At 34.1% G+C, this 27696-nt stretch overlaps 2 protein-coding genes across 3 annotated transcripts in view; both read left to right on the top strand.

Annotated features, from left to right (window-relative positions):
* LOC110032156 (citrate synthase, mitochondrial) overlaps positions 1-8627 on the top strand; it is a 28769-nt gene extending 20142 nt beyond the window's left edge. For both annotated transcript variants that reach the window (XM_020735685.1, XM_020735695.1), the window contains exons 16-20: positions 3676-3783; positions 3898-3948; positions 7357-7430; positions 8112-8163; positions 8270-8627. In XM_020735685.1, coding sequence (XP_020591344.1) covers positions 3676-3783; positions 3898-3948; positions 7357-7430; positions 8112-8163; positions 8270-8365 — 381 coding nt within the window. In that variant the 3' untranslated portion in view covers positions 8366-8627. The remainder of the gene's footprint in view (positions 1-3675; positions 3784-3897; positions 3949-7356; positions 7431-8111; positions 8164-8269) is intronic.
* Positions 8628-21450: 12823 nt separating this feature from the next.
* LOC110019893 (pentatricopeptide repeat-containing protein At2g03880, mitochondrial) lies at positions 21451-24724 on the top strand. Its single transcript, XM_020717759.1, has one exon. It carries the CDS (start codon positions 21470-21472, stop codon positions 23408-23410), a length of 1941 nt encoding a protein of 646 aa, XP_020573418.1. The 5' UTR covers positions 21451-21469; the 3' UTR covers positions 23411-24724.
* Positions 24725-27696: the final 2972 nt, after the last annotated feature.

Raw genomic sequence — 27696 nt, 5'->3', positions numbered from 1 at the left:
GTGAATTTTACCGACATAAGAAGCTCCATCAAGTGAATTTAATAAACATAAGAAGCTCCATCAAGGGTGTCGCTATCGAGTTAAAATTTCTAGCAAATCTTTTGTAAAAAGATGTCAGCACATGAAATTGGTGTATCTAAGAAAACGGTTGTGGGTTGGGCTAGTCCAATATAGTCTTGACCTTCATTGGTTTCATTTCAATACTGGTAGTTGAAACCCTTACTTAAAATTGTGCAATATGAAGTGCATCTTGAGGCTCACCTCAATACTTTTTTACAAAAAATCGCAGCAACACTTACGCCTCATTATTCCAGGGTGAGGGGTAAGGCAAGTGTCATTGTCCCAAGGTGAGACACTTGTCACCCAGTTGAGGCGCGACTCACCTAAAAAAACATCTTTAAGTGTTTTTGATGGCCTGCACTCATTTTTAACAAAATTAAAAATAATATCCATATGTCTCACATATTAGCTCTCAAATCACTAAATAATAAGAATTCAAAGAAAAAATAAATCCAAAAAGTTTTATGTTGTTAAAGTTCTAACCATCAACTTAGTTATTATTTTAATTAATATTTTTTTTGCTGATAATTTGTTATTAAAGAATAGAAGATAATTGTGACTAAAGATAAAATGAAATGAAAGGATATAGGTACAACTAAAGATAAGACGCTAGACAAACAATTCGTTATGTCGATGATTCTAATGAAAATTATCTGAGTGCTTATAGTATTAGGGACTTTTAATTTTAGAAATTCAAATATTGATGAATCGTTATATTATTATTTAGGCAGGGGTTAGTATGAGTGAGAGAGAAAAACTTATGTTAAACTTCTTTTAATTGTTATGGTTTAAAGTTCTTAGTATTTTATTTTAATAGCTTAGCTTTGATAAATTTAACGTTTATTTGACTTATATTATCTCATAATTTGATACTTCTAATTTTTAACAATTTATTACTTTATACTTATTTAGAATATTATTAATACTGGAGTCAACCCAAACCACAACCAAACGACACAATACTTATTGCTGACTTTAAATGGTTACAAGATGACAATATAAGAAACAAAAAAATAACGGTAATAAGTGCAGAAATCAAGACTTAAAGAAATAATAGAAGGACACGAATAGTCCTCTCTCGTGGATCACAACAGTTCTGGGTGGAGGGTGGAACGACTGGAGGACGGACTGTCAGCTAGTTGCTTTGAGACAAGTGTTGGAAGACTAGCAAGGTCAAACAGTGAGTGGGAAGCGTAGGAAATGACTCGCGAGCCTACTAGCAAGATCTCGGAGAGTGGATGTTCGGCACTAAGGGGACTGAAAGGCGTGGTATTGATGTTGAATGATGTCCAGGAAGTCTGCGGTGCGCTTGGAGGGGAAGCTGGAGCGGATGGAGGCGCAGAGGAGGGGGAGAGGGGTTGGAGGTCTGACAGCTGCGGGAAAGTCTGGCGCAGGGTTTGCAGCCTGGTGGAGGCGTGCGAGGCTCAGGCTGGCCAACAAGGCTTGCTGGAGGTCGGTTGGGCCTGAGAGATGCTGACCAGAGGTGCGGGGGCTATGGAAGGCAGAGGCGCTGCCCGACAATTTACTAGAGATAGTGAGGGAGTGCGGGAGATAGTCTTCACCTTGGGAGAAGGTACAACTTGTGCACCGCTCGTAGTTGGATACATCCCTTGAAAGGGAGACGCCATGAAGGCTCAACTAAAAACAGAAAAAAATGAAAACTGATTAGACCCGGGCAAGATATAAATAGGGGAAGACTAGCAGCTAGCAAAGGCAAGATCTATGAATGGAAGGGGATGAAAATGGAAGGGATTGAAGTGGCGTGAAGTACGATGGCAATGACTAGAAGAGGAGGGCAGAAGAATAGAGCACGGCTGAAAAAGGAGAGGCAGAACAAATCGGGCACGGGAGGAGGAGAGGAGGAACGTCCGCCTTAAGTCAAATTGGATCGATCCGGTCGAGCAGGAAGGCTGGACCAGGTTCTGGCCTTGCCTGGCCGATGGTTTGTAAACAGCCTCGTTTCAATTATTATATTATTTTTTAATGTTTTAATAAATTAGAACAGTAATATGTTATTTTTACATCATAATTTTTATAATATTTATTAATTTACTCAATTTTTTAAATTTGAGGCTTATGTTTCAAAATGGTTTGAGACTTGTGTCACGTCTCACAAATTATAAAAAATGCCCGAGTAACCAATTACGCCATCTTAAAGCTAGGCAGAAACAATATACCCCAGGAAGCACGTTTGCTGTGTAAGAAAGTGATGCTTCTTCCTTGAGCCATACAACTGCTTTGCCTGTAGAACTCCAAAAATCTGTTGGAGGTGCTATCAATGCTCCTCCTTTGAACAGTTGTACATCAGGATGTTGTCAACGTACACAACCATCAATTTTTACACTCAGAAAATCTAGTTCATTAGCCGCATGCATTAAAATTCAATCTTGTTCACTTATAGTGATTCCAAAATCTCAAACTGAAGCTCAATTTTAATTTAATTGAATTGATTACCTTGTTCCATGACCGAACGATAACCCTTATCAAACCATTACAAAACATAATTAACATAAATCTTAAGCTCCTTCACCTTAGCTTAACCACATGTGATTTCACTGAAATTAAAATTTATTTGACAAAACATAATTATGTTGTGAATGCAGGTTTATTTAGAAATGAATATCTTTTGTAACATTTACTTTATGGATTCTCATTCTAGCGCCAATTAATTTGGTGCATTGAATCAGACACTACTATGTAGCATAGTAGTCTGGTTAATGGATGGTGACACTTCACTCGTGAGCTAAAAACAGTCCTTTTTGCATCCGCTGGTTATATTTGGGTGATTTGGTTCAAGCTTAATGGATTTTTGCCTGCCATACTCTGCACACCATTTCTCCAGTTGTTGGTTCTCTCTTAATAATTGCCGTTGTACCAATCTGCCAGTTTTTTCCACTGTTGGCCGCTAAAGTACTGTAACATAATCCAGTCTTGGTTTCAAACTTACATTTTTTGTTACAGTTTTCTATTGAATTATTGTAGTGAGAGTGATGCTTTTTCTTTTGGGATAACAATTTCAATGTGTGCCGCTGAAATCTATTTGTCTAGGGAATATTTTTGATTCATTAATTGGCGTTTAGCCAACCCATCATTAATTGACTGGAGTAGAGATTTAAGCTAAACCTACACAACCCCTTCCATCATATACCAGTACCCTCCAAAGGATGATGAGTGATGAAAATACCAATACCCTCCAAAGGATGATCAGTGATGAAAATACCAATACCCTCCAAAGGATGACGAATGATGAAAAACTCTATTTTTTAACTACATTTTTCAAATTCTTTCTCTTAAATTTCAATTTCTGCTCAGCTGCCCCTTGCCTTCCTGCTCCAGTTCTTTAAACTGAGCTACTGATGCTAGTATTACTTCCTCATCTTCAGTCCTTCATCTCTTTCTCTTTCCCTTTCATCTCTTCTTTTCTTCCCTCTCCGCCTCCTCTTAAAAAAAAATTGAGGTCTTCTTCCTCTTCTCTCTATTTGATTTAAATCTCTATTTAATGCTCAATTTTCGGTTTCGTCTGCATCTCTTGTTGAGTTGTATTAATTGAAGTATAATGCAATGTTCTTGATAACTCTACCACACATCTGAATCATTCTCAAACTATTTGTGTAGGTTGTTCCTGGATACGGTCATGGAGTACTGCGCAAAACAGATCCAAGATATACGTGTCAAAGGGAGTTTGCATTGAAACATTTACCTGATGATCCACTCTTTCAGCTGGTTTATTTCCTTAACCATCTTTTATTTCATGCACCCAAGAACTAGATAACATTATCAAGTTTTGTAATTTTTCTTTTAAGAATCTTGAGCCTTGTGTGATTCTTGTTTTTGCAGGTCTCTAAGTTATATGAAGTTGTTCCTTCCATACTCACTGAGCTTGGAAAGGTAATTATGACATTTTATGTTGATGGATCTAATTTTCAGAGTATGTAGTTGTGATGTAACATACTCGATGTGATGCATCTTCTCTTTCCTCCTATAAAGTTCTAATTTTGGTTTCTTTCAAAGTTCTGGAATCTCATGGTATGTTTTTTCTTTTGAACTTTCTTATATTGAGTGGGTAATTAAGAATCTCCACATGATATAAATTCTTTAAATTTAAGTGTTGAGCTTTGACATCTGTTGCCAAATTGCTAGATCCATTAATTATACCTACTAATATTAATTGTGTTGCCAGATATGTGTAAAAGAAATCCGGTGCTTGGGGAGAGAGTTTAACTAGAATTTGCTTATTTAAAAATTATATTAGACCCTAAATTATAAATTTTACACTGTAAACCCTAGAACTTAAATTCTGAATTAAACCCTAAACCGTAACAACTCTAAACTCTAAGCCTTGAACCCAAAAAACCCTATATCCTAAACCATAAACCCTAAAATCCCTAAAATCCGAATTTTAGATCCTAAATCTCAAAACCCCAAACCCTGAGCCCTAAAAAGCTAAACCTTAAATTCTAAATCTTAAAAAACTATAAATCCTAAAATAAAATTATAAACCTTAAATTCTAAACCCTAAATTTAAAAAAATTAAACCCTAGATCCTAAAGACCCTAAGCCCCTTAAACCCTAAAGAAAATAAAACCTAAATCCTAAATCTTAAACCTAAACCCTAATAACTCGAAACCTTAAAAAATTAAACCCTAAACTATAAACTCTAAATTTTAAACCCTAAACAAATAAACCTTAAACACTAAACCCTAAACTTTAAAAATCCTAAATTCTACACCCAAAACTAAAACTCTACACCCCTAAACCCTAAAAATCTTAAACTTTAAGCTCTAAATTTTTAATCCTAAAAAACCATAAACCCTAAACTCTACCCTACACCATAAATCTAGGATCCCAAAGCACGATAACTTAAATCCCAAACTAAAACCGTAAGCCATAAACTCTAAAATCCTGAACCCTGAAAACCTTAAAATCCCAAAAGCCCTAAATCCTAAATCTTAAATCTTGAATCCTAACCCTAAACCTTAAAGGCATGAATTAATTCATATTTAAACTCCAAACCTAAACCCTTGTCCCTAAATCTGAACAGTCCTAAACCCTTAAGGTTTTAATAATAAACACTAATCTCTAAATCCTAAGCCTTAAACCCTAAACACTAAATCCTAAACCATAAAACCTAAATAATAAATCCAAAATTTCTAAATATGATATCCTAAAATTTAAATCTTAAAACTCTGAAACACTGTAGTCCTCCTAAATACTAAAATATAAATTGTAAAACCTAAATAATAAATCCAAAATTCATAAACAGTGCAACTTAAACCCTAAAATATAATCCTTAACCTCTGAAATACTACAATCCTAAATACTAAATCCTAAAATCTTAAACCCTAAGATTCTAAACTCTAAAAACTCTAAACCTTAAAACCTAAAAACCGTAAATTATAAATCCTAAATCCTTAAAACCCTAAACGTTTCAAATTTAAACCCTAAACCCTAAAAAATAAAAAATCTTAAATATTAAAAAAGTTAAACCCTAAATCCTATAATCCCAATATCTAAAACTAAAGCCCTAAAATCTTAAACCTTAATTTCTAAACCATAAACTCTAAACCTTAAAAATCTTAAAACCTAAACCTTAAACCCTGAAAAACTTAAGCCCTAAACAATAAACATAAACTCTAAAAAACTAAGCCCTATACCCTAAAGCTAAACCTTAAAAATCATAAATCCTAAACCCAAACTTTCTAAATTGCAAACTTAAGATATTAAATCGTAAATCCTAAATTTTAAAAAGTTCTAATATATAAAAAATCCTCTATTCTAAACCCTAAACTCTGAATCATAAATCATAAACCCAAAGCCCCAAAACCCTTAAGCCGAAAAACTAAAACCCCAAAACTCTAAATCTTAACCCTTAAACATTGAAACATAAAACCCTAAACCCTAAATCATAAAAGTGAAGATCCTAAATCCTTAAACCCTAAACCCTAAACTATAAACCTAAATCCTAAAACTTTATACCCTAAAACTCTAAAGCCCTAAACCCTAAAATTCTAGAACCCTAAACCCGAGATCCTAAATTATAAAAACTAAACCTTAAACCCTAATCTGTAAACCCTAAACCTAAATCCTAAAAACTATTCTATAAACCATAAATCTAAACACTAAAACTTCTTCAAGAATTTTAGAATAAGTTACTAGTGTGAATATGTATCATATTCGTGTTGGGAGAGTCACGTTGCAAGCTATGAGTATCAGGATTTATTATGCAATTTTCTTATTCATTTTTTTCACTATATTGTAGTAATACAATGGTAGTAACTATGAGTCCTTCAATGGAATGCATACAATGATAGAAAAGATAGGTAGATATTATGGCTATTTCACATTAAATTATAGAGTATTTGTTATAGTAGGGTATAATGTACATAAAAAATAAATAATTTAAAATGGTATAAATGAAGGTTATGTTTGAGTCAATTTTTATCTAAAGTGTTTCGAATATCACTCTATTTTTAGAATAATAAATGGACATGTATGTATGTGTTGGATCAAGTTCATCCTATAAAATAAAAAGCTTAAAAGATATAAATGAAGGTTCTGGTTGAATCAATTTTTTTTCTAAAGTGTTTGGAATATCACTCTATTTTTAGAAATAGAAATGGACATGTATGTATGTGTTGAATCAAGTTCAGGATATTTCCATGTCTAACGCTTGCGCCTCCACATATTCTACTAAAACACAGAATGTGTGACAAGTGTTAATGCTCTCTAGATGCTTAGTCTATATTTAGATATGTTATAAGCTTGTTTGGGCTTGAGAATTTCAGCCTTGAAGATCTACAACTTTTATAATGAAAACCTGTATAGATCTATTACGTAAAATCTAGTTTTCTGGACATTGCGCCGGAGCATCATTGCTTCTTTAGCTTATTGCTTGCCCTAACTAACCGTTTTAATTGGTTATGAATATGAGGATATGAAATGAACTTAAAAGTCTGGAATAATATGCACAAAATCTCTGAAAGCTTGAAATGATATCAGAGCTCCAGCATATGCATGCCTTTACTCATTTTGGTCCTGTAAGTTGTGAATTGTAGGACAAATTTTTTTGGCTTGCCATTGCCCACATAAAAATCCTTGTATTAAATCTCCCTCGCTCTTAACAAATCATCAAGGTTAGGAAATGATCTACACAACCTCTTATGAATAAATTAAAGCAGATAAGCTCTACTGCATCGCTTTAATTTCAAGAACTGTTGATCCAACACATGGGTTTAACCCTTTATCCAGACTAACTCTTGCGAATTGAGTTATCTCACTTTTTTCTTACACTTTCAGGTAAAAAACCCATGGCCCAATGTTGATGCCCACAGTGGCGTCCTGCTTAATCATTTCGGCTTAACTGAAGCGAGGTAAGTCTTTCTTCCTTTTTGTGATATTTGAGTTTCCGATAGCTATTGTAAGGGGTATTTTGTATTATCATTTCTCGAACACGTAAAATTGCCCGCAGCTTATGTTTAGCTTAAAATTCTTCGAACACCAAATATTTGGTTATATAATGGAAGTTGTGCGTCATAGCTTATGCCCTGTTATAGGTTTGTTTTTTTTACTTGGCACATGCTTTCTTATCAAGTTGGTGAAAATGACACCATCTTGATATGGAAACTTGCCAATGATGTGTTATAAATAGTAATTTATAAAGAGACATTTACATACATACCACTAAATTCCTATGTATTTACATTTATAACACCCAAAGATTTCACATCACAACAAAAATACCACTATTTTAACTTTTAAGAAGTGAAATTCACCTTTTTCATGCATAGGAAACATTATTTTTATATGTAAAAAATTGAAGTTTAGGTGTTAGATATGTAAATACATATGAATTGAGTGGTATGTATGCAAATCTTCTGTTTATAAATTCTGCTCCACAACCACTACAAAAGGATCTTAACTAGGATGTTTCCCCTGTCTCAAAACTGCCTATTATTTCCATTAATATAATACAAATACCAACCAAACTTAACTAGAAGTATTAATGTCAAGTAAGAATAGAAGATACTGACATTTATATGGGATTTGTTCAGGTATTTTACTGTTCTTTTTGGGGTATCAAGAAGCATTGGAATATGCTCCCAGGTTCTAGTCTTCAATTCCTTCTCATTTTTTTATATTTATTTTTATAATTTTCCTTTTAACTTGCTGATGTGCCCTGATATCATTTAATTGAATTTTACTGGTACAGCTGATCTGGGACCGAGCTCTTGGTTTACCTCTTGAAAGGCCGAAGAGTGTAACAATGGCGTGGCTTGAGAATCACTGTAAGAAGTCTGCAGTCTGATCTCTTAACTTATCTGATCATTAGCAATAAGTGATGCACAAGGCATTATATTGATGGTTCATTTAATTTGGATTAATTTATTTTTCTAAGTCAGGAATAAGCCATCATTTTTTATCCAGGAGATGGGGGATTTTGTTATCTGTAATCTGTAGGAATTTTATACGTAGTTTCTCTGTGATATCTGATTCTGTGACTTGTATCTACTCACTTTTGAGGATGGTTTTGGAAAGGTTTTAATGGGATGATTTTTGGGTTTGAATGATTTTATGTTGTTAATTAATTAAATGGAAATTTACATGCATACCACCCAATTTTTTTGAATTTACAGATCTCAACAGTTTGGAGTGATAAACCACGCATAAAATTGTCCATCTGACTTTTTAAAAATTAGTGTAATATTTTTGATGTGATGCTAAAGAGTATTATGAATATGAATATGCAATTATAGGAATTAGAAATGTAAATACAGAATAATTTTTTTGGTATATATGTAAATGCCCCCAAGCCACATATAGTCTATAATCTCTCGAAAAATCCCCAGTAAAAGCTTAGGAAAGAAATTATTGAAGAGGAAGGCATGCTTGGCAAATGTAATACAGCTACGCGATTCCTTTTGTTTTTGTAACGCATAACATATTTTTTCAATAATTGTAATTTTATAGTTAATGTTTTCTATATAATGAACATTTTCCACGTGCCTGAAAATAATTCACTTATGAGATCATAATTATTTTCCTAGTTTACATTTACATTTTACTGAAATATGTTCGGTGAATCATTCTGACTCGAATGTAATTAAGGTGAGCTTAACAAAATAACATGTGATATTTGTATTATATTTAAATAACATAGATTTATTTGATTTTAATTTGCATATAAATTCCAATATAAAATAGGGGTATAAGTGAGCCGGCTCAAACTTGACTCATTAATTAATTAACAAGCTCGTCACTTGAGTTTATCGAGTCACATTTTTGAGCTCGAGCTCAAATTCAAACTCGTAGGTTATAGGAGCTCTAGCTCTTAAGGCTGAGTTCGGCCTGATTTGACAGCTTTTATCTAATTCTACTTGTATGTGAATTGTGGAAATTTAAGAAATAATTGTACAGATCAAATTGAGTTACACAGTCGAACCGAGCTCGAGAGTTCGAATCGAACTCTTGCTCGGCTTCTTTCACTCGCTCTAGCTCAAGTTATAGATAATTGATCAAGCTTTGCTTGATTAGGACAAAATTTGACTCCACCTGCCTCGTTTACAGTTCTAAGACAAAGTAAGAAAAATTGAGACATTTATATCAATTATCTATGAAATAAATATTATTTGCTCTGCATCTGTGACTATAAGTTGTTAGGGGGAAGAAAACAATTTGAGTTATAATACATTGTCAATATTTTGATCCATAATCTCTTGTGATTGCATTTATTTTAAGAAGAACATCATATATAACTAATCAACTAAAACTAATGTTTACCTTATGTTATATCTAACACCTTAACTTCATTTTTTTCATATATAGCATCTTAGCTGTGCATAGTATTCAATTTTTTAAGTTAAAATATTGTATTTTTGATATGATATAAAATATTTGGATGGTATAAATTAAAGTTCGTGTTAGATTATGAATATATAGGAATCACATGGTATGATCCAAGAAGGCCATCATAGGAGCAGGCGAACGGCTTGCCATCCTAGGAGCAGGCAAAATGACGATCCAACAAGTGTAACGGTAATTTTGATTGTTACTGTGACTGACCGACAATAAAGAATTTCAAGAGCATTATTGATATTTCTCAATATAAAATCTATTTATTATATATAAATATGTGAATAATGACATGTAAATGAGACTTTTATCAGGAAGCTCGGAAAGATTATGAATGTTATACCATTGTGACTCTTTTCCTTCTCTAATTCTCTCTTTCACTCTCCTCCCTACACTACTCTGCGCGTGATATAAACAACATCATTATAAGAATAATAGTACTTGATAATATTGTAAGCATATTTGTATTCGTTTTCAAAATGAATAACAAAACCTATAGGATGCCATATAAACATTTGTAACCTAACTCTCGAGCAAAATAGGAAATAAAGAAGTTCTTCCCTCCTTTCTCCTTCTCGTTGGAGTTCATTTCTACACAAATGATACTTCTCTTGTTTTGTGCTTAGTTTGTGGCCTAGTAGGATTACAACAAATAGTGCTTTCATTGATGTTCTTCTCACAATGGTGAAGAACTCAAATTCGACAGAAATGGTATAATCACTGTAGTTGTAAAACGAGACATAATTTGAAACTCTACAAAAATCCATCAACACTTCAAATACCCAACTTAAAACAATCAATTAGGCTTTAGAACAATTCCTACATTGTTTGACAATTTTGGATAAATGATTGGAGGATATATCTTATACTAAAGTTCTATCGAATGCACATCAATAAAATGTGGGAGACGGACGTGGCATGGGCCCCAACTTTTCCCAATTAACTACGCATACAAGAACAACAACAGAGATCATGTCTTTTCTTAAAACTATGACAATTGAGTTACCAAGATTTAATGAGACTAATATTAATACCCGAGTCTTTAAACCTGAGGTGTATTTTGAATTCAAAGCGCTCCTAATTGTCATCGTATAAGAATTACATCTTTTCATCTGGATCTCCTGGCAACAGTCTTGTATCAGTGCCTATGTTTAAAAAGATCAGAATATATCTTGGAAAACTTTCTTAAATTATTTACATCATTGCTTTGATAATTCATAATATGAAAACCCTCATGGTAACCTACCAAAGTTAATCCAGAAAGGTTTTATATTAGAATATCATAATGAATTCAAGGAACTAGCTTTCAAAAGTTTATGTTTATCTAAAACTTCATAGGTGAGTTTTTTTATATTGGATCTCAAAAATGAATTGCACCATGCATAAATTACTATTGGCTAAACTATCATCATGCTAGACAAAATAGAGATGGCTCGAACATAAGAATCATGATTTCAAAAACAAAGGGGTAATCATTTAAATTCATGAAACCACCAAACTTCTCCTTGGGGATTGCCTGCCATGAACACATCCGCAAATATTCAAACAATCTTCTAGAATAACTCTACTACACATACTGAAACTTGATATTTTATTCTAGATAATAAATATCCAAACTTATCAACAAGTAGATTATCTCAAACAGAAATACAAAACAAAAGAGAATGATGTTTCGATTGTGATAGAAAATCGAGTAAACAATATTGATGCCCCCAACAAATTCTTTCTATTATTAATTAGACAGATATGATATTCATGATCAAAAGGAAAATCAACTATCTAAGGACCTTTTTCAATAAATGATTTAAAAATTAATTTGAATTCCTTAGATGGCCAATTAAGTCTAAGATCACTATGACTAATTCGTTTCATTAACCTACAATGAGTACTTGTCTTAATAGACTGTGGTAGCATTCATAATTTTATTTAAGAAAGTTTGGTGCAATGATTAGGACTTTCCTATTATCTTATTAATAGGTTTCAAGTATTCATCGGCAATGGTGATCAATTACATGGTATAATGAATGCTCAAATATACATTTATCCTTGCAAGGTCATCCAATCATTTAAGATTTATTTGTTCTAGATATTCAAGGTGCTGATTTATAAGTGCTGAAAATATAGTGGTTATAATCTTTAGGACAAATCCTATATGATTATCACAAATTTACTATATAGTTTATTGGAAATAGCAATCTTATTTAACTAAAAGAAGAGCCTCAGCTACTTTCATAATCAATTTTTTTCACTATTTGTAGGTATTTCTATATCATGGCTCAACACAATCTTTATATGCATTACAAACTCAAAAGATAGAGTAAAAACTCACACAACCATCAAATTTATCATAGACTTTCAAGAAATTACTGTTAATAACTCCAACGCCCATTTTAATAATGCTATAATAAATTCAAAATATTTTTGACGAACCAAAACGATTGCCTCCTCATCGAGACATTGGTTATCATATTAATTTGGAACCAGGTTCCAAACTAGTGAATGTAAGATCATACATGTATCCATATTTTAAAATAGATGTCAAGAAAAAAAATTGATTAAAAAAATATTTGAATGAGGTAAAGAAAAAAATGAGCGTTGGAGATTTTGTGTGGACTACAGAGCACGGAATGCTATCACAATAAATAACTTTAATACCAATAATTGATGAACTATTAGATGAATTACACGGTGTTTTATGATTTTCAAATTTTGATTTACATTTAGGATATCATCAAATCAGAATGTCAACCAAAGACATCGATAAGATATCATTCAGAACTCATGACGACCATTTCAAGTTCTTAGTAATGCTATTTAGGCTTACAAACGCCTCGTCAACCATTCAAGCTCCAATGAATTGACCATATTTTAGCATACAATACTAATTTATCCATCCACCCATATTATTTTAATTTAGTTTTAGAATATTTGCAAACACGTCAATTGTTTTTGCCAGTTCAACCAACACATAGTGGAAAATCTATGACATAATCCAACACAATGGTATCATATTTGATTAAATAAAACAGAGTCTATGCGGTAGTGGCCTAGTTTACAAAATATTAAGCAATGACATAAATTTTTAGGTCGCACCAAATAATATTAAAAAATTATTATAAATTATGCTTCCCTAATAACACCTTTAAGAAACCTGTTAAAATCAGAAGCATCCTTATGGCATGCACCTACGCAAAATTGCCTTTAAAATTTTAAAAATTATGATGACAATAACATTGATATTAACATTACTAGACTTATAAGAAAGATTTATCATAGATGCATCAATTAATGCATGGGTGTAGTTTGAATGCAAAGATAATATCCAATTTCATTTTTCAATAAAAATTAGGAATGATGATGCAGACCTATTTTCCATTGTGGAAGATATTTATAAGTGGAAGCAATATCTCTTGGGTGTTAATTTTACCATTAAAATTGATCATAAAGGTCGCTTATGGGAACTAACAACATAGATCTTAAACACTCCATATTAATAATTTTTAACTTTAAAAGTTCTTGGGTTCAATTTTCACATTAAATATAAAGCAAAGAAATTGAGTGCTGTTGTTGATGCATTGTCCCGACTTCCAAAGGACAAGAAAATTGAACAACCATCAGTTCTATAGCTAAACTGCTATTTGGCCTTTGTAACATGTTACATACAGTTAATTCAGAAGCTACATACAGACATATTGGATGCATAACATATAATCAAATTAAGACACGAATTGAAAAGATGGCCTTCATTCTAAAGACTATCTATTGAAAGAAGGCTTATTGTATTTCAAATTCTTATGCAAATCATATAAGCCCCTCAACCGTCAGGACAAGGTTGTTTAGATGATAACAGAGTGTTACGAACTCACTCATAACTCTTAACCCATGAAAAACAGGGAGAAGAAAGCATATTAATACTCTTAAATGAAAGAGAAAATAGAAGATAGTATTGGGAAGCATAGATCAATAAGAAAGGAGTACAAACCGGCTTGGCTAAAAGATTATTTACAATAGGAGTTGTATATACATCATTATGAGAATAATAATAATTGATATTACTATAATCATCTTTGTATTCAGTTATAATTAAACCGAATAACAGAACCTGTAAGAAGCTGTAGAAACTTTGCAACCTAATTCTTGAGGAAAATACTAAGGAAATATTTGAGTTGTTTCCTCTTTTACCCTTCTCGTTGGAGTTCATATCTACTTGAAAGATACTTCCCTTGTCCTGCGCTTGGTTTGTTCCCTAGCAGGACGACAACATCTAGTCAGCTTCATATATACTTGGTTCATGATTTTGATGCATAGATAAAACACAAGGATGCTGGCAAGACACAAATATGTGACACTCTTATTATGAAACACACGTCAACACATCATTATAACATAAAGAAGCATTCACACATTTTACCAAATTCATTTGTGTTTACATATTTCACACCCAAATTATGCATTTGTGCATTATTATCACTCAAATCTTTCATATCGCATCTAAAATATTACCATTTTAACTTTAAAAAGTGAAATACATATTTTCGTGCATATGAATTTATCATATATATATATATATGTAAAAAATAGAAATTTAGGTGTTAGATATGTAAATCTGCTTAATATAAATTGTAAAATAGACAAGAATTAAATAAATATAAGATTAAGAATTATAAAGAATAAAAAATAACAAATTTGATAACATTAACTTTCAAAAGTAAGCTATTTATACATATTGCTTAGTTTTTTACATAAAAAAGTAAGCACTAATTGTTTTGTATTAAATAAATAAATAAATATACATATATATATATTAAAAAATTTTAATTCATTAATTTAAGACATGCGTATTAAATTTTTTAAATATTATTTAAACTATACAGTTTATGGTGTGTCTAAAACGTGTTAGAACTGTGTTAAAGACATGTCTATGTTTGATACGGGCCTGACCTACATTGCTATTTAATTGTCCATACATGATAACTCAATCAATTAGGGCTTAGCCTCAACAATTTCTCAGCAAAAATTATTCTCTATAACAATTTCAATATATGGCTCCGGATCATCTTGCCAAATAGCATGACAAAGCTGTCTCAAAATATTCTAATTAAGTGAACTTAATCCTTTCTCCTCCCTCTTTAATTCCTCTCTTAAGAAGTTTCTTCACAAAATTAGATTCAGCCCCTCCACCATATATTCAAACTTCCTTTTATCCCATTCCTTCCATCAAAATTTCTTCCACAAGATATCATCTTCATATAACCGAAAAAAAATACACAGATAATTATGATAACAAAAAAATATTACATATAGTTATGAAGTTTTTGTAAGGGAAAGAATTACGAGAACCTCTGACATGTTTATGCATGAAGCTTTTATTAACTACATTAATTACCGCATTAATATAATGTAATATATTATACTAAGTACATTTAACTTACCGAATCCTCTTAATGAATATTTATATACTTGCTTGACCTGGTTAATTAGTGCCAGCTCATCAATGAGATAGTCATCCTTACACTTGCATTGTATGTTCTATACGTAGGAAGGTGTTTTGTATGCAGCAATATCCTCCATTTCTACCATCTTAATTGGTTCTAATGGAGATCAACCAAAGCCTCAATCTTTATGAGCAGGAAGAAGCGCCCTTCCGCTGCTCCTTCTGCGCCAAAGGATTCCTCACCCTGCAGGTTAAATATCGCTAAGTTTACACGCATATCATCATCATTAGGGTTGTCTTTTTGAATTCTCGGTGTCTATTTGTTTCTATCAATATAATGGCGCTACAGATATTATATACATGCCTGTATGTGTGAATATTTTCTATAATTTCATGATCTGCAGGTTTACGAGTCATTTTACGTTTGTTTATGAGAATATAATAATTTTATTTCAAAAAATATTAAGTAAAAGAAAGATCTACACACATACCACTCAATTTTTGCGTATTTTCATATCTGACATCTAAAATTCAATTTTAACATACATGCCACCTTCACCAAGTAATCCATGAGTTTTCAAAATGCTTTCCTTCATTGACTTCAAAATTGCAGCTTTCATGAAGATTACGCAGTTTCAAATCTCTCTCTCTCTCTCTCTCTCTCTCTCTTTTTCCGCTTTAATATATTAGCCCTTAAGTTTTTTCTATATATATATATATATATATATTAAAAGGAATGGTCGAATGACCAGAGGCTATGATACGAGCCTCCAACCACCCCCAATGTGTCTAACAATTCGAGTACCATCATATTAAGGTCAACTGCGCCAGGGAGGATTCAAACCCTCCATATGATGAGTCTTATACCGCGAATGCCAGCCAACACACTAGAATAAACGTCACTTCTCTCTCTCTCTCTATATAAATATAAACCTATTATATATAAACAGCTTTCTTGTTGTACCATTAATCATTGATATATAAATATATAGTAAAACTTGCAGAGTTAAAAATTCTCCGTTCTGGTTTGATTTGAGACGTAAGATGTATTTTCTTTGGCATACGTCATACAACATCCTTCCAATTACAAGATAACAACTATATTTCACACAACAAATATTGAATTTGATTTTAATAAAATGAGAAAATATTACGTACTTCGTAAGTATATACAGACAATAATAAATGAAAAGTCATATCACATCTAATAAAATAGAAGGAGCATATTATATACCTTCAGTTAAATTATATGCAATCCTATAATTCAATTAATTCTCATACAATTATTCACAAAAGCAATTTATTCAACAGTGCCTCGGAGGTCATCAAACCACTCATCGTAAAGAGATAAAGGAGATGAGGCTTCAACATCAACACTATATGCTTACCCATCAGAATCGACGCGCCAAAAAGACCATTGAGGCCAAACCCGAAAGGAAGATACACATCACATGTAAGCCTAATTGTCTTCAAATGATACCTCTTAGTCCAAATATAGCTTTCTGGAAGGCACACAAGAAGCTCAGCCGCGAGCCCAAACTGCACGACTTTTTTGACACTTCAGATCATTGTGCAGATCATGTTACAGATAAAATTATCAATCATATTTATTTTGATCCTCTTTTGCATGATGAGGGTATTGATCTTGACTTGAAGCTATGAGTAATTTGTTAGAGGAAAAAATCATACTATACGTATATATATGTATATAATGTGAATGATAAAAGATTAATATTTATAGACAATCATTTCTCATGACATCTTTTTTTGTTTTTGATTGGAGATTATGTTATGTTGATTTTGAAACTTATTTTCAACTTGTTCTTTAAGCTCTCATGGTTTGTATCTCGAGTTTGATAATAATAATGCGCGGGCTTTCCTATTTTGTCACCATATACTATGACTAGGTGGTGTGCATAGAAAGTATTAATTAAAATTTTCTTTTGGTTGTTTGTTATCACTTTGAGGACACTTATGCATGGATTATACTGCCAATTAAGCTTATGAATAGATGATGCTAATTAATCCTTTTTCAAATATTAATTTATATAGATTCTATATATATGCATTATAAAATAAGTTTTATTATGCTTGATATATATATATATATATATATATATATATATATATTGGAATGAAAAAATGGATTAATGGCCAAATTTCAAGGTATGAGTTAAAATGGTGAAATACCAAGGGTCGAGTTGAGTGCCGAGTATTAACACTTATGATCTACATTCTATATAGAGCTACAAAACACAATACTCCAAGGCTAAGTACCAATGGCCACATTCTAAGAGATGAGTGGCAACAATTTAACCTCAGAAGTGTTGTACAACATTTCATACTCAAGCCATATGGACATTAATGTCTCATTTGTATATCTAATTTTTTAAATTAATTATTGTCAAATCTTGTACCAATTAAGTTAATAACACTTCAATATCTATAAATAAACCATCAATACAGAATCCAATTTTTTTTTACCTCGGCTTTCCTTAAAAAGAAATGAATGAGAGAGTTTACTTTGATGTTCTAGGTAAAATTTTTATAAGGCAATTGAGATAGTATATAAGACACTACCCAAGGATTTTGCTCTCATTTTATGAGGACTTTAAGATGGGTTTAGAGGTCTCCCATAAGCTCAAGCCCATATGATTAATTACTCATCACAATAATGGGAGAGCATTTTTGATTAAGTCTAGTCATTTGGCGCTATGTATTTGGACTTAATATATAACAAATTTTAAATTTTAAATTATGAAATTATCATTATTAGCTCTGAGCAGATGGCAGTTGAATGAAGATGAAATTGATAAAGATCACATGGTTCCTGGTCTACTAGTCAAAGAAGGTATTCGACATAACCTGGTAGAAGGAACCTTGTCAGCAGTCAAGGGTTGCTTAGTCCAAGGGAACCTTGTAGACATAGGTTAAATGTTTGTCTAAAGGGACAAATTTAGGTGATCGCCTTAGCTAAAAAAGGGATTTGTGTCATATCAAGTATAACAATCCGCAATCTAAATAAGTAAAGCCATGAATAACATACAAGCAATATCCATGGTCATAATAGGGGAGTATATAGGCCAAAATACTTGATGGAGCCTGCTAGCCAAACCATCTGATGGTTCAAGCTAAACTACATGATGGAGATTATTGGCCAAACCATCTGATAGAGCCTATTGTAATCACTTCATTGTGGATATGTTGGGCCAAACCACGAGAACAGAAGATGTCACATTCTTATTGACATGAGATTATTTTGAGTGTGAATTTGACAATATAATAAATATGATAATTGTTATTTATGAGATTAGATTAGTCTAAGATTTATCACCCTTGACAAATAGTCATAGGCATGAAGAAATTTTACTTAAGTATTTAGTGATGACTGAACTTCACGTGAATATTTTAAATTATAGAATTTGAGAACAGACCACTTCGATTAAGATATGTATTCAAAACAACCATCATCAAGGATAATTTAATTTAATATTATTAAATCCACTAGTCCTATCGTCTCCAGTTCTAATGAGGAGGAGTATCAAATTAACTTAGTTGGGGCTCAGTCTTGTCTATTCCACACCCTACTAAAGAGGATTATCAGAGGCCTCAATGGTGGGATTTACGATTCTGACTTATAAACATGAAAGCTCCTTCGAAAGCATACATAACTTAAAATGATTTTCAAATTAGCTTTCAAAGAGAGATTTTTGTAAAAGTTTAAAAATGTGAGCACATTATCAAAAAGAATTACATTTTTAGTTAAATTTATTTTCTATTTGTGAAACATTTCCAGACTATGTGTATATGCATTTAGCAAATTGGTCAGAGCACACGCAAACATTTTGAGAGTCGAAACAGGCTTTTTCTACACTATAGGTGGAGCTTGTGTGAATGAGAGGGGAGTGATAGGAAGGTTGTGAGGACAGCTTGGCTGGCCATGGGGTAGCGACATAACAAGGCAATGCTTTTTCAACTTGTGTGAGGAGGGAGATGTAATAGACTTAAAGTGGACAACAACCAAGAGTGATCCATCAAATAGTGGAGAGAGAGATGTCATTGGCTTGCATATTCATGGTAAGGAGAAAGAAAAACAACTACTAGTAGTTCAGTGAGCTCAACGACTAAGGTGTCAATGGAGAACCGCAAAGCTGTTGTGGCGTGGAGTAGGAAAGGTGCAGCATGGTCTGAGTTTAGAAAAAAGAAGGCAAATGGGTTTTTCAGCACAGAGAAGTAGGAAAGAATGAGGTGTGTGAGCGAATAATAAAGAAGGGGGCCATTACCAAAGTGAGAGTGTTGTATTTTTTTGTCATTTTTTTACCACCATAGAACATGTGGACGTGACAAGACGCCGACGAGAAGGACAGAAAAGCAGGAAAAATATAAGATTTCTACGAAATAAAACAACAACACCAACAAAATAGTGACCTAACCTTGAGTGCTTGCATGAGATTAACTGGCTAAGAGTATCGGTCCAACACATGGTGCTTTAATGGACTTGTTGAAGATGAGATTCCCTTTGTTCATCATTGAGCTTTGAGTTTGAGGATCCTGGCCTTAAATTTGATATCTACCCAAAAGGAAGGGGTCCCATGTCTCATAAAGAATGGACTACATAATTTTAACTTTGAGCATGATGATGGCTCAAATGCGTGAAGATCTTTGAATCATTCATTGTCCGTTTAGTAAAATGGGTGAGACTCGGCACTCAAAATACATCTAGGGATTTCAACATCAAGCATAATGTCAACCCAAATGGTTGGAGATCTTTTGGGCATGAGGTTGACCTAAATGAATGAGAATCCTTAAATGATCGCTACCCTATCTAACCAAGGGGAAATTATAATATTTGCTAAATATATATGAGAAACTTGACAATGAGCATGATGTTGACACAATCAATCAGAGTTCTTTGTATAGACTAATGTTAGCCTAAATAAAATAAAATAAAATGTCCCTATCTTGCAGAGAGAATCTCAACAACATATTTTGATTTGGAGATCTTGGAATGAAGCTTGATGTCAACTAAATAATAGTAGTGGCCTCTATATATTGTATGTTGAGGGCTTCAGTAATGAGTGCGATGTCAACTAAATATTTAATTATTTATTTAATAAAATATATTTGGGGGCCTTAACATTGAGCATAATGTCAAACCAAATAGAATAAGAAAGACATGTCTTATAGAAAGACTTCCAATAATAATTGTGTTTTTTCAAGAATTTTGGTTTGTTGCATGATGTCGCCCAAATAAAATTAGAAGGATCTCTATATAGAATGCATATGGCTCTTGATCATGCACTCAAAATCATCCAAACGTTTGTTTGATTCTCTATCTGACAAAGAGATGATTCAAACACTTAATAAACACATTTTGGGATCCCGACTTAAACACATATCAACCCAAATAGTTTATTTTTTATCTCATAAAGAGATGAATCTAATGTTTAATGGATGTATATGGGGATCTCAGCTTAGAGAACAATGTTAACCCAAATACATATGAATGCCATCTATCTTGTAAAAGTGCCTTTAATAATAAAAAATAATATTAGAGATCTCCGTCTAAAACATGATATCAACCCAAATATATATAAAAAAAACACCCTCAATATTGTAGGGGGATTATTTTGAAAACTTTAAAATATAATATTGTATCACAAGAGTGTTTTCAAGAGAGCTTTAAACTCATGCTAGGATACAACATATTGGAAATAATTTTGAATGAGTTGTTATGTGCAATATTTATTAAAACATCACTTTGATTGATGATATTAACTACCCACACCAATTCTTTGATGTAGAATTACAAGTCTTCTCATCATCATGATTAATTTTTATAGATTTGATGAGCCCTCAAAAACTTAAATTCTCACTCACATTCTATATTTTTGGTATGATTCATAGATAATCTCGAATTAAACAATTGCATACTGATTAAAAACTAAATAAAAAATTTTAGAAATTAATTTCAACTTGTGAAAAATAAATAATAATAATAATAATAATAATAATATTTGCATTTGTGCATGTTTGTGTCATGTGTGGGTGGGTTGGCGCAATTCCGGTCTAAGCTTAAAGCCCAACTGGTTCTTGAGTTTTGCACCTTTGGTCCAGCTACTTAAAATGAACCGTATTGCTCGCAATTTCACTTCAAAGCCCTCTTCCCGCGCTCGTCTTCTTCTTCGTACCCAGCCGATCCCTTCTTCTCCTCTTTTCTCAAGCCAAACTCTAGCCCTAAACCAGAACCAATCTATAGTTCAATCCTTTACCCGCTTCTCCCTCCATGGACCCCTCTCCGATGCCATGACTGCCCTCGAAATCCTCCATTCACGCGGCCTCCGCGCTGCTGACCCCGTAGACTACCTCCACCTAATCAAGCTCTGCCTCTCCGATGGAGCCACTGATGCAGGCCGCCGAATTCACAGCCATCTCGCCTCTTCAGGCTATCTTCCTGTCCTCTTCCTCTCTAACTCTCTCCTTGGAATGTATGTCCGCTTCGGCCTCGTTGATGACGCCCGCCAAATGTTCGACAGTTTGCCCTTTAGAAATGTTGTCTCTTGGACTACAATGATCTCTGCACTTATTGATATTGATCTTCAGAGCGATGCTCTGTATTTCTTTGTCTTGATGCAGAGAGATGGAATTAGACCAAACATGTTCACCTTTTCATCTATTATACGAGCCTGCAACACTCTGAGCACCCTTTGGGCAATGCACTGCTGTTCCATCAATCACGGATTGGAGTTTGATGATTTTGTTGGAAGCTCGCTGATCGATGCTTACTTCAAATGTGGAGATTCTGAGAGTGGTCGCCTGGTTTTCGATGAAATGATAACAGGAGATCCTGTTGTGTGGAATTCTGTCATTGGTGGTTTCGCACAGACCGGCAATGGCCACGAAGCTCTGAAGCTGTTCAGACAGATGAAAAGAGCAGGCTTTTTAGCTAAACAAGCAACTTTAACCAGTGCTCTGAGAGCTTGCACTGGTATGGTCTTTCTAGAAATGGGGCAGCAAGTTCATGTACATTTGCTCAAGTATAAATCCGATTTGATTCTGAACAATGCGTTGCTTGATATGTACTGTAAATGTGGAAGCTTGGAAGAGGCAGAATATAACTTTCGAAGAATGCCTGAGAAAGATGTGATATCTTGGAGCACAATGATCTCAGGCCTTGCTCAGAATGGAAGGAGTCTGGAAGCATTGAGACTTTTCGACTTGATGAAGGCGGAAGGAGCAAACCCTAACTACATCACCATGGTGGGCGTTCTTTTTGCTTGCAGTCATGCAGGTTTAATTGAAAATGCTTGGCACTATTTTCGCTCCATGAAGCGACTCTTTGATATAGAACCAGGAAGTGAGCATTATGGCTGCATGGTTGATCTTCTTGGTAGAGCAGGGAAGCTTGAGGAAGCTGTGGAGTTTATCCATGAAATGGAATTCAAACCAGATGCTATTATATGGAGAACCCTCCTTGGAGCATGCAGGGTTCATAAAAACGTGAACTTTGCTGCTTATGCAGCACAAGAGATTCTGAAACTAGAACCTGAAGATGAAGGGACTTGCATATTATTATCGAATATTTATGCAGATGCTAAGCAATGGTCAGATGTGGAGCAGATGAGGAAGATGATGAGGGATAGAGGCATTAGGAAAGAGCCTGGCCGGAGTTGGATGGATGTTGGGAAGGAAACCCACGTCTTCATTGCTGGAGATTTCTCAAATGCTCAAATGGAGGGTATCAATAGAGAACTGGAGAGGTTGATCAGCAGAATAAGTAGAATGGGTTATGTGCCTGATACTGAATTTGTGCTGCATGATTTGGGGAGAGAGCAGAAGGAAGAGTCTCTTCGGTATCATAGTGAGAAGATGGCCATTGCTTTTGGAATGATGAATTCAACAGAGGGAAAGCCAATCAGAATAATGAAGAATCTCAGGATCTGTGGAGATTGCCATGAATTTGCGAAGCTTGTTTCAAGGACTGAAGGTAAAGTGATTGTAATAAGAGACCCAGTTCGTTTTCATCATTTCAAGGTTGGAGCTTGTTCTTGTGGAGATTACTGGTAATAGAAAGGTCAATCATGGAGTTTGAGGTCTGTTATGTGAAGCTGAATGGCTGACCATATGAGGTAAAGACTAAGAAATCTTGAGAGCTGAGAAGTATATGTGGACGCTTGAAAGAAAAATAATCCCTGTATTGGGATCCTGAGTGAAGACTGAAGGTGAAGGGCAAATCTGTTAATCATCATTATCATCATCCTGAAATGCAGTAGAGAGGGAGTTTATTGTCTTACCTTTGTATGAAGTTCCAACGTAAAGAAAGTCGAAAGTAGCTCATAGGAGACGAGATATTTTTTACATGGACACCTTGAAAGAGGAAAAGTTATGAGGTTTGGCTCAACTGAATCAATTCTGCTATTATATATTGTTAATTACAATCGATTCTCTTTCTTATAGTTGGAGAAGACATCGTTATTATATGGTAGATATGAATTGTGAAGGATGACTTCTATGGTGTATGTTGGAAGAGCCTTGAGATGTTGGATTTATCTTTAAGTGATCATTAGTGGTTTGATCAGAGACCAAGAAGTTCACCAATTTGTTCTGGTGTTGACGGAAGACATTGGCATTGGTATTGTTGTTAGGTGTCAACAATTATTACTGATGGTGTGTGTAGGCATTGGTGTCGATTTTGCTAAATTGTTAATGTCAATATTGGTGTCACGATATTTCATATTTGAGATAAACATAAAACAATACAATACAAGCAGCAAAATCATGTTTGGGATAAGTTTGAAAAGGATCGATTACAGATGAGTATCTATCTCAGCTTTAACAGATAGAAAAAGAGAACAAATGTATTATATATGAAAAAATTGCTGAAATTTCTACTGGAGGAAAAACCTTAACTGTAGTATACTCCCAGAATAGTTATATTCTCTGGAATTTCTTAGAAAAGACTTCCTAGTTTCTTGATATATCAGTAATACGTTCTTTGTGAGAGGATGCATGCTGAACTTGATAGTAGGCCAGCAAGGCAGCAATCTAGTTATTAAAAGAGGTATCTGAATTTTTAAAAATTTATGTACCTGTTTTGGTTTTTCTGAAATTATAAAATTACAAATCTGTTAATATGGGAGCTATAATAGTCAACACTAAGCACCTGCTTGGGGAAGTGTTTTTGCGGCACTGATATGGCATTGTCTGAGTAGGTGTTTGTTAATTGCAAGGTAGCGGCATTTTCACACCGTGGTACGTTATAATGGCATTTTAATAATGCGGTCATTCGTGCGCTGTTCGCGTTTTGATAACTGGTAATTACTTCAATATCCTAGCTTTTCGTTTTGGAGTGACTATCTGTGCCCTAGCTCTTTGTTTTTGAGCAACTGTCTGTTCGGGAAGTTGAGAGAGTAGATTATTAGATTTTATTTTCTTATTTTTATTTTTGTTTTATTTTATTTTTTTGGCATGAAAGTGAGATATATTGTATATTCTTCAATTTTTATGGGTATATTTTTTTACGGTTTTCATTTTGGAACAGATTCGACCTTATTATGCTGATTTTTCTATCATTTGTTCATTTCCGTTGCTGTGAAATCTGTTTTCAAGGGGGTTCTATCTTTCTGAACTTGTTTCTTTGTGGGCTTATTTTATTATCGTATCTATAAAATCTGTTTTTGAATTCCTTCTAGTTGTTTCTGTGTGTTTGTTCCTTTACAGTAATTTTGTTGTTTTATCAATGTCGTTTCCGTGTTCAGGTAAAAGACATGTATACGTGATTTCAATGTTCTGTGGGCACGTTTTTATGTGAGATTAAGCTTTATCTTTTCGGTAACATTCAAATGCTTGTGTTTCGGTAACATTCGAAAGCTATCATCTTCTGGTAGAAGACATGTATACGTGATTTCAATGTATATGAAATGCATTTCTGCATACATAATAGATGAATATCTGACAAAGCTTGACAGCATTCCAAGCATTTCTAATGAAATTATAATTACCATTAATGAAGCATCAAAGGATAACAATGCCAACAAAATTTTTCTCATGAAATGGGAAATGGCATTCATCTATTTATATGCATTGGTATACTTTAATTCTTCATGAACAAAAATTTTAACCTTATTAGAAATGCTTGGAATGTTGTCAAACTTCGTTAGACATTCATCTATTGTGTACGGGGAATGATGTTCCACAGTTTGTTGGAAATCCACATATGTTTATTAATTGGCCTATAATAATGTCATCATGTTATGGGTATTTTTTTTCCTTTAATTTTTTTTGTTGGGATGGACTCTTGCGATTAATCATTTGTTACCACTCTGTTATCTGTCTAATGACTGTATGATCACATCTTTGTTTATTTGAACATCAAGTGTTTGAGTAGCCGCAATTACTCATCGATGAAGGCTTCTCCATTCACGAACATAAAATTATCAATCAGTGTAGTCAATTCCACTTCTTCAGTCTGATGTAAGACTCCTGGTTGGAACGTATTACTCCATTTGCTATATTATCTCCACAGATCCTTTCAAAAATGTCATTTTGGAGGAAAGAGATTCTTTAAAATTGTGTCAATTTTGGGTTTTCTTATCAAAATATATTAATAATTAAAATATCATATAAGTTCAGCTAGTTTATGTAGAAATAATTATATAATTTATGATATCGTCCTAAATGTTATCATTTGTTATCAGTGTATGCACATTTTCATCCCAATCTTAACCACTACAATTCAAGTACTGATATAACATCTTAAAATTGACTCATATTTTTTTAATTTTTAACACCACTGTTTCTGTATAAATGGTACCTACACGTATGTTTAGTGTCTCGATCACTACAACCCAATTTTCTCTCTTCAATCTACTTTCTGACATATGTGGATTGAATTTGTTCAAGAAGTCTGCAAGAATATTTTTATGCTCTTTTGATTATTTTGGATTCTAATTGTACTCTTAATCTTTTCAGTATTGATTGATGTTATTTTGACCCCCAATTAATGAACTAAGGTAAAATGGTACTTTTGTAATGTGGTACCGCTCACCTACCATATCTCACCTACCGTTCACTTACCTCCCACCTACCTCCCACCTACCATTCTCTTGCTTCTATAAATAGAGAGGGTGTGAGGCTTAGGAGGGCAAGGGAAGAGATCTTAAGGGTGTGAGGCTTAGGAGAGAAAGGGAAGAGATCTTAAGCTACCACGAAGGAGGAGAGAATAGCTAGAGAGCTAGAGAGGAGGAGAGCATCTTGAGGCCTTGTATCAAAGTGTCGCTTGAGAGGGAGGTCATAGAAGGAAGATGAGGGCTCATCTCTATGTATAAACTTTGTATTCTCCATTTCTTTTGCCTTAGTAAACTATTTGATTGATTCCCTTCCGTGGACGTAGATCCAGTTGGATCGAACCACGTAAACGATCTGTGTTTGCTTGTGTTCTTTTTCGTCTCATTTCTATGTCAGGAAGTACATATCTCACAACAATTGGCGCCGTCTGTGGGAAGATTCATACTTCTTGGCTAGAGGTGTCCGTGTAAAGGTGTTCGCGGCCAGCAACGAAGAAGAGGAGTTTGACATTCACAAACAGAGGAGCCAGATCGCATTGTTTGGCCAGTCACAAACAGAGGAGCCAGATCGCATCATAGGCAGCCGAATCGCTACAGATTCGATGAGCAGTGGAAGCTTTGATCGGCTGGATTCGCACCGCAGGTTGTGCGGTTCGGCGTGACGGAGGAGGAACAGTCATCGAGCGAGGGCCGAAAATTTGCGACAGGGCTGCCGGCAGAGGAATTCGGTCTTACGAGCAGCTCAGCCAGAGGGAAGAGGCGGAGATCGCGCAGAGAAGGGTTCAGGGAGTTCCTTGTTCGAGAGTTCGCTGAGCAGGAGGACCTAAGCAGTTTGGCGAGGCGCAGCGGCTCTGGAGAGGCAGTTATTCTCGTGTGAGAGGCAGAGGAGGAATTCCTGATTTTTTTCGTTGGACACAGAGGAGTGCCTGCGGGAAGGAGGCGCGAGCACAGAGCAGGAAGTTTTCTCCGGTGAACAGGTGTGATCTCTGCCAGAAGGGATCAGAGCTTCTGTTTGGTTGGCGAAGGCAGTGAAGTTCACGGGGAAAAGCCTAGTTCTTGGAAGGGCAGCAGGTAGAATTCATTGGAAGAAATCCTAGTCGCGACAATGAGTTCTGTCAAATTCGACATTGAGAAATTCAACGGGAAGAAAGACTTCAGCCTATGGAGAGTAAAGATGAGAGCTCTATTGTTTCAGCAGTGTGTTGTAGAAGCCTTGCAAGGGTCGGCGGCATTGCCGGCCGACATGACCGAGAAGGAGAAGATCGACATACTGGACAAGGCCCACAG

This window comes from Phalaenopsis equestris, unplaced genomic scaffold (assembly GCF_001263595.1).
Source record: "Phalaenopsis equestris unplaced genomic scaffold, ASM126359v1 Scaffold000002, whole genome shotgun sequence".
Classification (NCBI taxonomy): domain Eukaryota; kingdom Viridiplantae; phylum Streptophyta; class Magnoliopsida; order Asparagales; family Orchidaceae; genus Phalaenopsis; species Phalaenopsis equestris.
This window is presented reverse-complemented; position numbering and strand designations above follow the sequence as displayed.